At 42.5% G+C, this 17,199-nt stretch overlaps 1 protein-coding gene across 12 annotated transcripts in view; it reads right to left on the reverse strand.

The window, feature by feature from the left end:
- Window positions 1-17,199, reverse strand: part of ICA1 (islet cell autoantigen 1) — a 71,468-nt gene that overhangs the window by 37,119 nt on the left and 17,150 nt on the right. For all 12 annotated transcript variants that reach the window (XM_083705315.1, XM_083705312.1, XM_083705318.1 and 9 more), the window contains exon 6: window positions 14,742-14,940. In XM_083705315.1, the coding sequence (XP_083561441.1) occupies window positions 14,742-14,940 (199 nt within the window). The remainder of the gene's footprint in view (window positions 1-14,741; window positions 14,941-17,199) is intronic.

The following is a 17,199-nucleotide window of genomic DNA, read 5'->3' on the forward strand; positions in this document are numbered from 1 at the left end:
CTTTCAAGACTTGGTAGAGGGTTGGATTATACCAAATGTGGTCCATCTGCTTTACTTTTGCTACATAAATTAATTGCAAGCATAGAATGCAGCTTACTTTTCATCTCTTTTTCTCCGTTCAAGACTCAAACACAAATATTGACTGAACTGAATTAAAGGAAAAACACACAGCTGACTAGGCTAGGATGCCATTTCTCCCTTCGGATTTTCACTGTTCGTGTCTCAGTGTTCAACACTGAAAGCAAGTAAAACCTGAGCAGGGTGGCAGACAGGAGAGTCTAAATGGCACGCAGCAGGAAAGCGTTTCTGACACTACAGGCATCCTTTGCAAAATGATCAGTTGATTTTCAAGGAAACTGAAACTATTATTGTTCCATTAAGAAGCAATGCAGAAACACATCACTTTTACTAAGAAAAAGAGAATTTTAGTTTGGTAATAATTGGGGTTTTTTAGGATCTAAGTTGTGTTTATCATCTCTTAGAAGGGATGGTTGGGATGGTTACATTTTAGTCTTCTTACCTGAATACTCCCATCCACATGTAAGCACTGCGGAGCACTACAAGACTTATCTTTGTGTAAGCACACACAGTTCATGATGCAACCCCCTTTTGTTTTCTCAAACTACTGCTCAATATTATCTAGTTTTGACAATAACAGAATACAAATCTCAGACTGCCCTACAACACCAGGTTTTGTGGCTAGTTGACAAAATTTCACAGAAGCAATAAAGGAACCATCTATAACTTTATAATTTTTTGACAGAATTGGGTGAAGTTTGTAGGCATGGTAGCCCCTTTTAAGGGGATGTATACTGTCAGGTTTCAGAGTAGCTGCAGTGGTTTTCTTGTGAGGGCAATCTTTACAGTTTTGGGGGATTCCTCTAAGCTCCCCTAACATTTAGTGGGCAATTTGTAGGGGGCGGGAAGCAAACACCAGCTTCGAGGTAAGAAATCTACTGAATTCCAGTAGGATAGATGCAGGCTCAGTCACCTTGAAGGTTGATTTAGATCAGGCATGGCCAAACTTGGCCCTCCAGCTGTTTTGGGACTACAATTCCCATCATCCCTGACCACTGGTCCTGTTAGCTAAGGATGATGTGAGTTGCAGTCCCAAAACAGCTAGAGGGCCAAGTTTGGCCATGCCTGATTTAGATAGCGGTCTAAAAGGAATGCAGTTTTGTAGAAAATGGTTTTCAGTTTGAAAATGACATACATCATAGAATGGGTGGGTGCAAGAGATAGAGATGGCTGTAAGAGCTAGAGAATTATGACGAATGGAGAAAAAACAAACAGCTTTGGGCTTGATTTCTGCTCAATTGGCACTATAAATCTCAGAAACCGAATGCAAAGCTGAACTGGCAGGAATGAATGTGGCAGAGGCACAAGGAACTGACCATCCCACATTTTCCAAACAAGCACCATTAACAGAACTAGAAAAGAATGCAGAACAGACAATGACAAGGTGATATATTATTTTAACTTCCCTCCCCCAAGGCACTGTGATTGAAATCATTCCAATCAGAATGATTTCTGGTGAAATCATTCCAATCAGATTTTCAGTCAGGGAAGAGCTCACCTTGCCTCCTCTCTCCACATTGGCATTTTCCTTGTACAGCAAGCTTCAAACTCTGAACAGACCTAGAACCTAGGCAGAGTGTATATTTTATGATGGTTCGTATTCACATTCAATCTGTTACAATGTATCTTCAACCAATTCGCAGCAAAAAAGACTGAAGGAAAATGGTTCTCTTTCTAGAACAATATGCCCAATATGGACCATGCCACTATAAGACTGCCACTCCCAACTGCAATATGTAAAAAAAAAGAATTATGAGTGCTTTTGATTGTCTATATTGCAATATACTTGTGGCTGGTGACATAAACAAGGCACACACCAGGGAAGGAGAGGAGAGAGACGTGGAAGAGAGCCGCAGTCCTCTGATGGCACAGCTAGCCATGAAGGGGGGGGGGGGGGGAGGAAAGGAGAAGAGAAATGGTGACACCATTTTGAAAGCACCTTCTCTCACCTCAGCTGCTTTCCTGTCCAAAGAGCCAGGTTGCTTTATTTGCCTGAGGGAGGAAAGTTCCTACCAAGCCAGTCCTATCCTTCTCCAGAAGTTGACTATTGTCTTTGGAAGAACTCCATAAGCGTGGCTGGAAAAATGAAGAGAGAGAGACTGGCAACTGATGTTTGTGTGTAAGAAAACGAGACAATTTCTGGCCTAAGTTCTAGTATTAGAAACTTGACTTCTTTCCTTCATGGATGCAGTAACTAACTTCTTTATTACATGGGAACTTCCCTGCTTTTTTGTGGGGAGGGAAGGAAAGAAGACAGTTGTTGCACTGGAAGAGTCTTTTTTTTAAATATAGCCACAGGAAAGGGGATAGGAGGAAAACAAGGAGTGGATTTTTATGGAAATTGGGTTCTACAACTGCATATTGTTTACTTGTATTCACAGTCCACCTTTCTTCCATCAGAGAACTCCACACTGTCACCTATCCCAGCACTGACCAGACCCAGAGTGCTTAGATTCAGCAAGGTGGCAGCCTCATGTGGTGGGAGCCATGCTCAATAGCTAAAAAGAGAGGCTACCACTCAGGTATGTGTGCTAGTCATTCCATATGCCCTGTAACCCTGCACCTTTAATTGTGAGGGCGTGTGCAAATAATCTGTAGTTCTTCAGAAATAAGGAAAACTTGCTTGCCACATGCTGAGAGGCATATTCCAAGACTCTTCCCTGATACTGAACACAGATTCCAGGCTTTATCTCTGGTGATTCATAGCACAAAGGAAACATTGGGCAGGGTACCTTTTTCTCTGTGTGCTTGGTCTGATTCATGTGTACACAAGAAACTGTGTGTGCAGATTCAAGTCCCTTGCTTCCTGAGAAGCAGAGGCTCGGGGGTATGCGATTTGAAGAAGAAAAACACCAGGAACGTGAGCAACAAGCTGAAGACCTATGAAAAAATGGTTTTGAGGAAGGATGCCAACATTGGGATATATGTTCTGTGACCTGGCATCAGTGGAGTGAAATGGAGTGGGCATGCAAAGGAAACTCTGAAGTATATGGGTTAGCAAACTCCAAAAAAAGGTGACTAAGAAAGATGTGTGAGAGGGAGAAAAAGAGACGGAGAGGCAGAGAGAATGAGAATAAATTTACCGGTACCAGCCAAAAATTGGCTACCAGACCACTAAGATCATTTCCGTTGTAAACAAGGGGTGGGGCACATTCCCTTCCTGGTAAACTTCCAGTGCCACGTGCCAGTGGTAGGTAGAACCAGAGGCAAAATTGGATGGAGCAATGTTTGTAAAATTTTATTTTTTGTACAATAGGCTAGCATCTGCATACGCTCACTCACCCTCCTCTGTCCTTCATCTAGACAAGTGAAGGGCTTTATTACAGTTCAAGGGCACATTCCATTCAGACGAAAACGCTCAGCAAGGGTGTGGAGCTGGGCTGAGTGAGGGGTGCTGCCTGGAGGCTGAGAAAAGTCCAGTTTTTTACCCAGTAACATTAGTTTTCATGTAATATAGGGAATCAGCCTTTTATATTAACCTGGCCTGCATTACGAAGATTTCTTTTTCTACTTAACAAATTATTCATTCATTAAGATCAAGCATAGATAGCTTTCCTCTCACAGAAGAAAACAGGAGACATCCTGCAGCAACAGAACTCTAAAATGCAACCACTCACTTACTCCAGGGCTGATAAAATATTTAAAAAGTAGGAACAGCATCTCTGCTGCAGCAACCCTCCCCCCCACAAAAAAAGTAGAGATGGCCAATGCGTCTGATGTAGAGAATTCAACAGGTTCACTCAACAAGCCACATGCTTAAAAGTACAAAACAGTGTGCAAAGATATTAAAAAACATAGGAGCTGTTCTTTATAAAAAAATAAATAAAACCTTTTGATTTATGGCTGTGGGAAAAAAGTCAAAGAGAAAAAAAATGTAAACAGGAGATTCCATTGATTTTTTTTTTTAACAAGAACCTCTGGGACAGACGAGGGGGAAAAATGCCTTGTGGGCCATCTGTGAACAGTCTCACTGCTATCGTTTTGCTAAAGGCATCTATGTTTGCCAGGTGCTGCTGCAGCTTTGCTTGAAAGAAACAAATCTTGCTCAGACACATCATCGTTAAAGAGTAAAAAAAAATGTTTATGGTAGCGCTTCAGATTCCATGCTCTTCTGTCAAGAGAGGGAGGATAAAAAACAACCACCATGAACTGTTTTTTTAATAAAACAACAACAACTCAATTGCATCATTCCTTCAGTAACCTAGATCATTAATTCAAGTTATATACTTTGTTTTTCTTCATCATACTATCTCTACTTAACCTCAGTATAAAAAACCAAAAACCATGGGGGAAAATATTGAATCTAATTATTGAGGCAAATCTATCCAGGGGCTAACAATGTCACTAAAACACAGTAAGAGCAAATGTAAGTCATATTTACTGGATGTCTCTTCAGTTTTTAAACATTGAAATTAATTCCTATAGAAAAATTTCTCATTATTGTCTTCCTTCAGATTCCCTAATTTTATTGTTTAGCTATGTAAGCTCCAACAGAGGATCAGGAGATTATTATACACCCCCTTGTCATATCTAGAATGTCTTATCAATTATGAGGAACAGGAAACAATGCAACCTTCTTGGAACTATTATGGAGAATTTGGAATGTTGTCTATATGATCAAATTGATACATTTTCTTACAGCAAGAAAGGCGTAGAGAAGTTTATGTTTTGTGAAAAGTGCAGTATTTTTGTTATGTATGCGAATTTGAAGGTACAGGACTCTGTACAACCATGTGCATTATTAAGTGCAAATTAAGAATTTTATGAAATGTAGCGTTCAATACATATTTGGCTGGGGCTGTTAGCAGTTGGATTCCAACAACATCTAGAGGGTCAGAGGTTTCCCACTCGTGATTTAGGAGATGTCATCATCCATATCACCAGAATCAGCTGCAGGGCCCACATGGCTACATTCCAGTTTTATGCACCCCAAGTACCTGAATGTGTTCTCAAATTATGAACATTTATTGCTCTATCAAGCAGATAGGACAGTCTTCCCATCTCATGGAGAAACACTACATATACCCTCCAACTACCAGTTACTGCTTTATAGAAAGTTTTGAGTGCTTACATTCTATCCTATGCATCTTTATGCAGAAATACCTTTCGTTGTGTTATGTCAAGACTTGCTTCCAAATAACTCTGCTTAGATTGTAGCACGTGCCTCCAGAGCATCCTTCTCAGCTGGAGGGATGCAGCAGCTCCATGCACCAGCCCCTCGCTGCTTTTTCAGGCAGTGTGGGACCTGCAGGGCACCTGAGCTGCCACAACCCCTCTGGGCACCCTCGCAGCCCTGAATCATCCCAGCATCGGACAGAGGGGCAGCGCCGTCTCTCCGATGCTTGGGGGCCATGCTACACCGTCTGCCTGGCTGCCCCTCATGCCGCTCTGAAAGCCCAGCATCCAGTGGCGTAGCGTGGGTTGTCAGCACCCGGGGCAAGGCAAGTAATTTGCGCCCCCTAACCCGTGAATTTGCGCCCCCTAACCCGTGGATTTGTGCCCCCTGACCCTAACCCCCAGATGTTGCGCCCGGCCCCACCTGCACCCCCCACGCTACGCCACTGCCAGCATCACTTTGTGAGACTCGCAAAAATGGTGTTAAGCTCACAGGACATCTGAGCTGTTGTGCTCTTCTCAGGTGCCCACCAAGCTCCAGCTGGAGGGCAGCTGAGAAGGAGGTAACAGGCGGGCACCAGCCCAACACTCCTTTTGCGAGCAGCACAGGGCTTTCAGGATGCCTAAGCTGTTGCCGCCTCCTCAGGCTCCCTCCTACTGGAGGGTGTCTGAGAAGGATGCAATGGCTCATGATGGGCAGAAAGGCACCTACCTTGAAACCGCACCGGAGGGACACCCCCAGCACCCCTCACGCTATGACACCGAAGCAAAGTCAAGAAGAAGAGTGAGCAATTATTGCTTCACAGAGCTAGCAAGCAGCTTACATTTATAAATATTCACATTATAATGTAATCAGATATTACATCAATAGTTTAATATGAAGTCAACAGTCAGATAGCAAAAAAAAAAGAAGTCTAAAATATAATTTCATGATTAAGGTTGAGAAAGCAACCTAAGGGCATTCTGTAAATCTACAGTATACCTCTCTTGGATCCGGCTCCAATATTTATCTTGTCCACACTGGCTATGGTACAACATCAAGTATAGCCATAATAGTAATGATGATGATAAACCTTTAACATAGTGCATTAACACGTTGTTTTCTTTATTGGTATAGTGAAGATCTGAAATATAGTGACTGTTTAATATCAACAGAAAATCTTTAGAGGTTGTGAACAACCCCAAAGCAGATATTTTCCCTTTGAGATGTAACAGTGAGCTGGTTTGAATTCATCTTAAGAAGCTGAGATATGGCCAAGCGTTGTGCCAATGTATGCAGCCCCTTCACAAGCATGTGCCAGGAAGTCTTTAACCAACAATGGTTTTGCATTTCTTCAAAAAACATTACAACAACAACCAGTACACAATAAACAGTCATTAAAAAAATAATCCAGGAAAATACAAGCTTTGGAACAATTCAGGATATTAAGCCACTGTTTGAAGTTAGTTTAATACCCTGGCTTACTCCAGGTTCCTGGTTTGGACAAAATGGGAAACTATGTTTAATAATGAGCTGTCCAATTTTATTGATTGCACCTCAGAGGAGTGAAGGGCTTGTGCAGGCTAGCAAAGGGCTCCTTTATATCCCCATTTATTAAGCCAAAATATGATTATCCAAGCATTCCCAGTGACTCATTCAGGTCTCTGTTTGGGGGGAACATTGATACAGAAAATGTATTATTCACTGTAATACATACATTGAATTCTGCATGTGCCCAAGGGTTTTAAAAAGAGCCCGTTACCCTAGTTTCACTTGCATCACAAAGCAAGTGGGAATGACTGGAAGAGCTGTGTATCTACAATACCACTTTTATTTTAATTCCATTCATTAATTTAAAAGCATTTCTCCTAGAACATCATTTCAGTTTTTTATTTCTTAAGACTAAAATGGAGCAGATGGAGAAGGAAATCACTCAAGGGCATTCAGTCTACAGTTACTACAACATTCTACAAGCAATACATCTTAAGATGATGTAATATGTTCCCAGAAGCTTGCTTCTATTTTTAAAGAGCAGTTTTCATTATGGATTTGAAGGGCATCTCTATCACGCATTATTACACTGCTTTTAACCTATGAACAGCAATGATGTAGTCCTCCCAGCCATTTAATACATACTAAGTGACTGCAGGTAGACAGTTATTGATCATAGAGTAACTACAATGCTTTAACCAGTAGCCCTGCTATGGCAATTAAAATTCATGAAGTATATATGTTTGCTTTAAAAAGATTCTTGGAGCATTCCTCTAAAGTGAATTTTCCTTTCCATTCCTCCTTCTCTTCCTCTGAGTAATCAGAGAGTGAAAAGATCACAAGCTGGCCAGACACAATCCAGTTAAAGAAGAAATTCTCTGTCTCCTGTTCCAAAGCAACTCTCCGGAATGGAAAGGAGTTTGAAAAATGACACTGACCGAGGATGAGTTTGCACTAGGGGTGCTCAGTGGCATCAGACAAGCCCTTAGCTGCAGTGGGGTGCTTCTGGTCTTGTCCAAGTGAAGCAGGTTCTGTACAAGGCACCCTGCAAAGTACCCCTCCCCAAGGCCCTTGTGGTGACCTAGAGCCAAAAACGAAACAACAGACAAAAGACTGCTTAAAAACCCCCACAGCTTTATATCATCTTTCATATAAGGAAAATACGTGTGTGTGAGAGAGAGTGAGAAAGGAGTGATAGGAAGAGCAAATGCCAGGGTGGAGAGAGGGAAAGCTCTGTTGTGACTGACACGTCAGGTTTGTAAGTGGAGGAAATTATTTTACCCTGACTCACATCCCTTTTAGTTCCGCGCGCACACACACACACACTCAAAATCAACTTTAAAAGGTGCCTAGCACAAAAACCTCTGGGTCAATTTGCCTGAAATTGGACAGTTTCTTATCTAGGAGCACCTTTCTCAAGTCTGACATTTTCAGACTATTTCTCCAAGAAACCCAAAGGAACATTAAGTGGTATCATTTTGACCACCCCTAAAATTGAAAAGGTTGCCCTTGCTGGAAAACAACTGCAGCTATCAAATTGGCAGGATTCACCTCCTCTGAAGGGGTAGCAATTGCTTCAGCTTTGGTCCAATTCTACAAAGAAATAAAGAAAAGTTATAGATGGCTCCTTTAAAAAAACACCTCAAACCTTAAGAGGAGACCAGCACAAATAACTCTGGAACTGTTTGCTTGTAATTTGTCATGCTTAATCCACTCTGAAAAGGCTACAAATTGCACTCACTTCTATCAAAAGGGCGGAAACGTTACAGTTGCATTTTCTCTCCCAATAGTGAATTAGGGCATTGTGTAATTTCCCCCCAATGCAGACTGCCTCAAAAGGCTGTGGCTCTGCATGCAAGGGATCCCAGGTTCAATCCTTGGCATCTCTAGGTTAGGCAAGGGGGAAACCCTGCCTGAAACTGAAACCCTGGTGGGGCTCTGCCAGTTCAGTGTAGCCAGTACAGTGGTACCTTGGTTCTCAAACGCCTTCGTACTCAAACGTCTTGGTTCCCAAATGCCAAAAACCTGGAAGTAAGTGTTCCGGTTATCAAACTTTTTCGGAAGCTGAACATCCGATGCGGTTATCAGCTATTGTTTCCGTGCTGCCTGAACCAATCAGAAGCTGCACCTTGGTTTTTGAACATTTCGGAAGTCAAACAGACTTCCAGAATGGATTAAGTTTGGTGCTTTTGTTTTTGCTATTTATTTTGCGTTTTTGTTTTTGAGGCTTTGTCAGTTAATTTGTTTTTGTGACTGTGTGGAACCCACTTCAGCTACTGATTGATTGATTGTGTGACTGCAGAAATGGATAAAAGCCCCCCATCCAAACAATGACTAAAAAAAAAAAGTAGTTTTAATTTTTATCATCTACAATGTCTTATTTATTTTATAGTACAGTACATTGATTATTGCTTTCATTTTATGGATCAATGGTCTCGTTAGATAGTAAAATTCATGTTAAATTGCTGTTTTAGGGGTTGTTTCTAAAAGTCTGGAACAGATTAATCTGTTTTGCATTACTTTCTATGGGAAAGTGCGCCTTGGTTTTGGAATGCTTTTGGTTTTGGAACGGACTTCTGGAACAGATTAAGTTTGAGAACCAAGGTAGCACTGTACTGAGCTAGATGGACCAATTGATATTTCCTATATTTCCTGTTTTCAACAGAGGACCCTGATAGTGCTAGGTTGAGTCCAGGGCCCCAACCACATAGCAGTTCTTTGCAACTCATTGCCATGCACACTGTGCAAAACACCTCCTCCAAATTCTGCACAGAGCAAAATGTACGTTTTGCAAATTGATTGAATTTGCATGGTTGCATGTGTGAGTTTCTCAGGATACTGACTTATGTGTACAAATGCAGAATGGTGGAAGACACACAGCTCTGGGTTTTTACTATCAGCTGAAATCCATAAAATGGCATCCACTGCTACACAGAGCCAGAACACTTTATAAACCTACTAGCAAAATGGCTGCCTGACATAAATAAGCAAAAGAGGAGAACATTTGCAGGTAGGAAAAATCAGCTAACACCCTGCTTTTGCTCTGTAAATATGACTGATGGCAGCTCTGTTGGACTGACAAATTTCCATCTGCCAGCTTTTTTCAACCAACAGGTAACTCACCAGTTTGTACTGATGAAGGTCCAAAGAATAGAAATAGTAAAAACAAAGGCCAATAGAGTAAAGCATTTCCCCCCCCCCCAGCTTGAATGCAGAAAAAGAGAGAAGACAATATGCTTCAAGAAATGCAGCTCCTTTCCCATACTGAAAGTCGCCATCCAGTAATGCTTAGATTTAAGTTGGTGGAATGCTACTGAGTACCTACATAGATTCTCTTTGTACTTCCTAACATACACAGGTTAGCTGTAAAGTTCAGATAGGCAGATCCTTCCCATTGTTCCATGTAATTTATGGAAAGAACAACAAAAACCCCCAAACAAAGAAGGCAAAGAGGTGCCTAAAATGTATAAAATTATATGTTGCAATTGAGGGCAGGAAGAGAAAGAGGAGAAATGAATGGCTGGCATTTCTCTTGGCTTGGCATAATTGAGGAACAAAACAAAAAAGGCCACGTGAAGCAAAATACCCTGTATTTTGAAACTGCTCATCATTCAAAGCAAGTCTTGAATGCAATTCTGTAAAAGCTTTAATAAAGCCCAAACATTAGGTGCACATTCCTGATAAGTCCTTAATGGGATGCCAGGTCCCATATCCTGTTTCAGATAAAACACCTTAATCACAAGGATATATAATCACAATATGTTTATACGCATATATAAATATCTAAAGTACAGTGGTGCCTCGCAAGACGAAATTAATTCGTTCCGCAAGTCTTTTCGTCTTGTGAGTTTTTCGTCTTGCGAAGCACGGTTTCCCATAGGGATGCATTGAAAATCAATCAATGCGTTCCTATGGAAACCGCCTTCATACCAGGTCCGGGGACAGTCTGTCCCCCGACCTCTTCTGAAGGCCGGCGGGGGGCGAAAGTCTTTGCTTCCACCCCGCCTGCCTTCCCAGGACAGTGGAGACTTCTCCGCTGTCCCGGGGCGATCTTAAAATGCTGGCGGGCGGCAGCAAAGCCTTCGCTGCCGCCCGGCAGCATTTTAAAAAACCCCGGGACAGCGGAGGACTTCTCCGCTGTTTGGGGCGATTTTAAAGCCCCCGGGAAGGCAGGCGGGGGGGGGAGCAAAGACTTTCACCCCCCGCCGGCCTTCAGAAGAGGTCCAGGACCTCTTCTGAAGGCCGGCGGGGGGCGAAAGTCTTTGCTCCCCCCTGCCTGCCTTCAAAAGCCGTCCGGGAGAGCGGAGAAATGCAGCGCGTTTCTCCGCTCTCCCGGGAAGGCAGGCAGGGGGGAGCAAAGACTTTCGCCCCCCGCCGGCCTTCAGAAGAGGTCCAGGACCTCTTCTGAAGGCCGGCGGGGGGCAAAAGTTTTTGCTCCCCCCCCGTCTGCCTTCAAAAGCCGTCTGGGATAGCGGGAAGCGCATCCCTGCTATCCCGGACCGCTTTTAAAATGCTGGCGGTGGGGAGCAAAGCCTTTCGGCCCCCGCCGGCCTTCCTGGACCTCTTCTGAAGGCCGGGGGGGGGGAAAGGCTTTGCTCCCCACCGCCAGCATTTAAAAGAGGTCCCCGGAGATTTCCCTATGGGCTTTCTTCTTGCGAAGCAAGCCCATAGGGAAAATCGTCTAGCGAAGCGACGCAAAAACCGAAAAACCCTTTCGTCTTGCGGTTTTTCTTGAGAGGCATTCGTCTTGCGGGGCACCACTGTAGACCTAAGCATGCAGTGTGGCACCTTCCCTGTAGCACAGTACAAAACTGAGCATTCTTGATCTCAGTAACAATACCAAAAGGTATTTGGGGCTATCTAACTGGAATGGTGGATAACCCAACAAAGCAGCTGGGCCCCTTAAACACAGGGATATTGCTTGCCCGACATTCAGTAGTTGGAATGCCAATGTGTGCACAGCAAGGATAAAGCCATCACAGAAGTCACTCCTGAGGAATTATGAAAAAGACTACTGCTCCCTTGCCAACTTCGTATGGAATGTACTCATGTGCTTTGCAGTAGGTACCTTAACTAACAGATTTGTTACATACAGTGGTACCTCAGGTTACATACGCTTCAGGTTACAGACTCCGCTAACCCAGAAATAGTGCTTCAGGTTAAGAACTTTTCTTCAGGATAAGAACAGAAATTGTGCTCCAGCGGTGCGGCGGCAGCAGGAGGCCCCATTAGCTAAAGTGGTGCTTCAGGTTAAGAACCGTTTCAGGTTAAGAACGGACCTCTGGAACGAATTAAGTACTTAACCTGAGGTACCACTGTACTTAGGAAATTTACTCACCTTTCCCCAGTGTTTTTTTTTCCCTTAAAAAATGTTTAGATGTTTAGGGGTACTCTCATTTTCCTACTCATATTGAAATACAGCCCTGCAATGAGGCCAAACTTAGATTCACAAAATGTTTAGGGGTATGCGTACCCCTGCGTCCCCCCCTAGAAAAAAAGTGCTGCCTTTCCCCCAACACACCAAAAATGAATAAAAATCCCATCTGCTCCGGGGCACTCAGTGTTACCTTCACTTTTCTAAAAATAAACATTATTCAGCAATGAGATCTCATCTACACTTCCACTTGTCCTGCCAGTTTCTCCTGTAAAAACCCGCTCTTTACCTCTGATTTGGAATAAATGTTAATTGTTTTTTCTGTGGATTGATGTTTGCTCCAATTCAGTGCTAAATAGTAGCTTTTTCCTGGGGAAAGCAGTGGGGCAAATGGAAAACCACTCAGACCCATGTCTAGAAAGCATAGAAACCGTCTTGGACCTGTGGGACAAGCAAAGTGTGGACGAGCCCCAAGTCAGGTATGCTGAAGCTCAATGACATCACTGAGCATAATCTTTCATATTTGCAATTATGCATGTATTGCACATGGGAAAAGACAATAAATGAAAAGTAACTTTATTCTGACCATGTTCCCTACTGCAACAAATGACTTCACTTGAAAACTGAAATTGTCCCAAATATGCCAGTATTAAAAATATTCTAATGATATAGTAACACACAACTTCCATTCACCCAATCATAATAAAAAATTGCCACATCACCTGCATTGTCAACTGCATTCATCATGATTAGGAAAAGAATTTACAGCTTTTTCTTTTCCTAGCACATCTACAACCTCCTGAACAAAGACATAGTGTAGTCCCCCTTGTTATGCTACAAATCCTCAAATATCTTGAAAGAGCTAGTAAAATACTGCCACCCAATGGCACAAATCAGAGTTGCACACTAAAAGACAAAAGCAGCTCCACTGTCCCTCCAGAACAGCAGAAACACGGAAGTAGTTCTGTGTTAATTCTCATCAAGGAAACATAAGACATTTGCTTATCAAATTTTCAGCTGTGAAGCAATGCAGATGTCACTGCTGTTACAAAATGTGCTATGTAAAACCTGGTGTCCAGAAGAGGAAGTTAGATTCTTCATAGTTACAGGGTGTTTAGCTTGATGTTTTGTATTATAAACAATTCTAAAAGGCAAGTTCAGTAAGAGTGGGAAAAGGTTCAGAAAAGGGCAACCCAAATGACCAAGGGGATAGAGCGACTATGAAGAAAGGTCACGGCGGTTGAGACTTTTGACTTTAAATAAAAGGAGAGTAAGAGGCAATATGAATCAAGTTTATAAAATTATGCATGGCATGGAGAGAGTTGATTGAGAAACGTTTTTCTCCCTATCTTAGAACAACTCCATATCAACAAGGTTTCAGGCCTTCAAATGCAGGCCTGAATTCTTGACAAACTAAGAGTCTCCAAAATGATGGCAGGGCATGTAGCACATACTGTAGATCTGCTGCTCAGATTTGCCCCAATCAACCATCTTGCAAAAATTTTCAGCAGAATCTGGCTACACAAAATGTCTTCTGCCCATCTCCAGAGGCCACTTAGCCAGTTTTTAATATATATTTATAGCTATAGATGCCTTCACTGGATTGTGAGCTGAGAAGCAACTTGTAGCTCAGGAGGACTGGACCCACTGGGGACTCAGCTAAGGTAAAGGGACCCCTGGCCATCAAGTCCAGTCGCGGATGACTCTGAGGTTGCGGTGCTCATCTTGCTTTATTGGCCAAGGGAGCCAGCGTACAGCTTCTGGGTCATGTGGCCAGCAGGACTAAGCCGCTTCTGGCAAACCAGAGCAGTGCACGGAAATGCTGTTTACCTTCCCGCCGAAGCAGTACCTATTTATCTACTTGCAGTTCGTGCTTTCGAACTGCTAGGTTGGCAGGAGCAGGGACTGAGCAACGGGAGCTCACCCCGTCACGGGGATTCAAACCACCGACCTTCTGATCGGATTCAGCTACACAGCTGCAAATAAAACATTTTGAATGTGTTGTAAAGTGCAATATGCAATTGTGACACTAGATGGTGACTGTGAGCTATGGCAAATTCAATGCATTTTTCAAAATGAATTTTTAACAAAAGCATTTTCAAAACGTTTTTAACATGTGTGTAGATTCCACCTGGGTATAGAGGCAGAATCAACAAAGAAAGCTAGCAAAGTCTTCATGGAAAAGCACAAGCTGCATGCATCTTCTATAGATCGCAATCTATTATATGTTTACCTGAGAGTAAGTGCAATTGAATTCCTCTCAGGCATAGAATTGCCCAGACATTTACCAAAAACATTTATATCTGTCCTTCCTCAAACCCTAAAGAGATGCCTACTATGGTAATATCTGATCCATTTTGTGTAATATATTATATATGTTTACATATAATCAACTGTAATACAGTTACTTATAGAGCATTCTGTATCTACTCTTAAGTAAATCCCATTAAATTCAATGGGACTCACACCCATGTAAATATGTATAGGGTTAGGAAAACATTTCTGGTAGTTGCATCCTTCAAAGATGGAAAATATATTCACTATCAGATGAACTGTATCCCGCCACATGGGAAAGATCAATTTATGATTAATTTCACCCTCAGTGCTAGATGTTGAACTATATTTCTCTTACTGGGATAAAATCCATGCTCCATTACCATTTCTCAAGCATTGCTCTCTAGCAAATGGTGGGAATTTTCATACCTTCCTAAACTTCTCCATCTGTTTGTAAAGATCAGGATCCAGCTCTTGAGACACATCTTTCATCCACAATAAAGCTCCTCGGTATTCAGTTCGGCACTGCTCCATTCGATTGACCGTCAACCACGTATCGGAAATAGCTCTGTACCTAAATGTCTCCACTTCTTGGTATAGCCTGCACAAAGGAGTGCGCAATGCCAACCTGTGACCAAAAGAGCAAAAACAAAAATGGCAAGTGTAGGGACTCCTGAAACCAAACCAAAAGAGACTTTTTAGGCTTTATTTTGATTAGCAAACCAGAGAGACAAAGGGTTGCTAGAAAGGAAATGCCCATGGAAGGAATGCCAACAAGCAAATTAGAATGGACCCCTCCCCCGCAAGGTTCAGTTCGGATGGTAACATTTAGGACAATTTTTTCACAAGTACACAGCACACAATTTCTCAATGCAAGAACTGATTTAGCAAATCCATTTTTTCCTGATTGCTTCTGGTGTATTAAAAAAATATTTAAGAAAGACTGCAGTTCATTAATTTCCACATTCTCAAAGACTGAAGCTTTCCTTCAGAATCCTTAAAATAGCACTTTCAGAGAAGCTTTATAACCTGTTGAAATGTAACCAATTAATTAACAAGGCAATCCTATGCCCATCTACTCAGAAGTAAGTCCCACTGGGTACAATGGGCCTTACTTCCAGGAAAGCGAATGTCGTATTGCAGCCTAAGCAGAATATTTATTATATCAGTGAGCAGCCCTAGTTAATTTGCACAGTATGCTGGTACTGTGGTGAAGCAGCTAATATTTAATATGCAGACACAAGGTAAAGGTTATTGGCCATGTGGATAACAGGCTAAGCATTCAAAGTATGGGGCCAGTCTGGGTGAAATATGAAAGTTCCCTCTTGCAGTTTCTAGAATATGGTTCCTATTCCATCCTGAGATCAAGAGAAGCCTTCCCTCCAAATCACACACTTTGACAATTCTCGGAATACAGCACACACTACCTTTTCCTGCTATCACTTATCTGGAGATACAATAGCCTACTCACACATAGGTTCACTCTCCATTTAAACTGGAGCAAAGCTAGTTTAATCGACAAAGAATTCCGGTTTGGTGCATGCATGGGTGACCTAGCCATCAAACTCCTGAATATCTCAAACTACTCATAATGGTATACGGTATCTCTCTAAGCATTAGGAGACACAAAGGACTCTTCCTTGATTGGCCGTTCCATTCTGATGTCCCTGGTTCACATATCATTTATACTAAATTATACAAGATAGCACTGGTATTGGAGTGAACTTTTTGTCCTCTGTCCTAGGCTATCAACTTCTGGCAATGCGACACCATCCACCATCCAAACAGGCTTGCATCTCTTGTGAGACACATGCCTCACAAGATTGCTCTGGTGGGTCCACACCAGTCCATGATTTCCTTGCCTCTGAAGGTATCCTGACCTGGCCAATGATCTTGTGTGCAATCTGGAGCTGGGGGGACAACAGTAGCTAGTGAGATTGTATGGAACAAAGCCTTGTCAAAGCATGCTATCAGGAAGATATGACAAACTCTTAAGGTGTTTCTGGGACAAGGATGGCTTCCCCCTGGCTTGTGTCCAGCAAAGCTGAATACCACAAACCAAGGAACGATAGCTGTTCCATCCTCCTGACAATGAAGCTGTGATACTTTTGACACTGGAAGGTGCAATAATGTCCTGGTGTACCCTGTCTCTAGATACCAACCTGATCACAAGGATACAGATGAACTTTTTGATGAAAAGAAAACACCATTTTCTAGTTAGTGGTGCATCATACTAAACCAGAGGATGGACATACACATTTGAAATTGATGCCAAGGAGTGGGGGTGTATGATCATACTGGAATTAAAATGAAAAGCGGAAAGTGTGTATATGGTTAGCTCCTGAGTCAAGAGGAAATACTTGAAGAGGGACTGTCCTGTAGAGGCGAGTGGGGGAAGGAAGTGTGTGTGGCTCCCTGCCTGCTGTACTTAAATATAGCTGTTGGTGTTTGAGTTTACCTGAAGTGCCTGGAGTCTTTTTTCTGAGAAAGGCAGCCCTCTTAGTGACAACACATTTGGCAAAGACTTCTGGCTTTAACAAATCAGAGATCAAGATGTGTGGCCCTCTTTGTCAGAAGGCTGAGCTGGAAACTGAGAGGGATCCTCTCTGCAGATGGGGATGTACGTTTCATTAGCTCTTCAAATCAGAGAAGGAATTAATCTTTTAATTTCCTGCCTATTCTCCTGTGTCTGAATGAGAAGCTCAGGGAGGACAGGCAGGGACAGTCTGGGGAGGATTCAGAGAGGAGGCAGAAAAAAATCCTGTGTAAGGACCTGGGAGACTGTGGTTCAAAACCCCATTTAGCTCTGAGGCTCCCACTGGGTGATATTAGGCTGGCTTAGAGAGTTACTGGCCAAACTCACAAGGTTGTCATGAAAATAAAACAT

This window comes from Podarcis gaigeae (assembly GCF_964106915.1).
Source record: "Podarcis gaigeae genome assembly, chromosome: 12".
NCBI lineage: Eukaryota > Metazoa > Chordata > Lepidosauria > Squamata > Lacertidae > Podarcis > Podarcis gaigeae.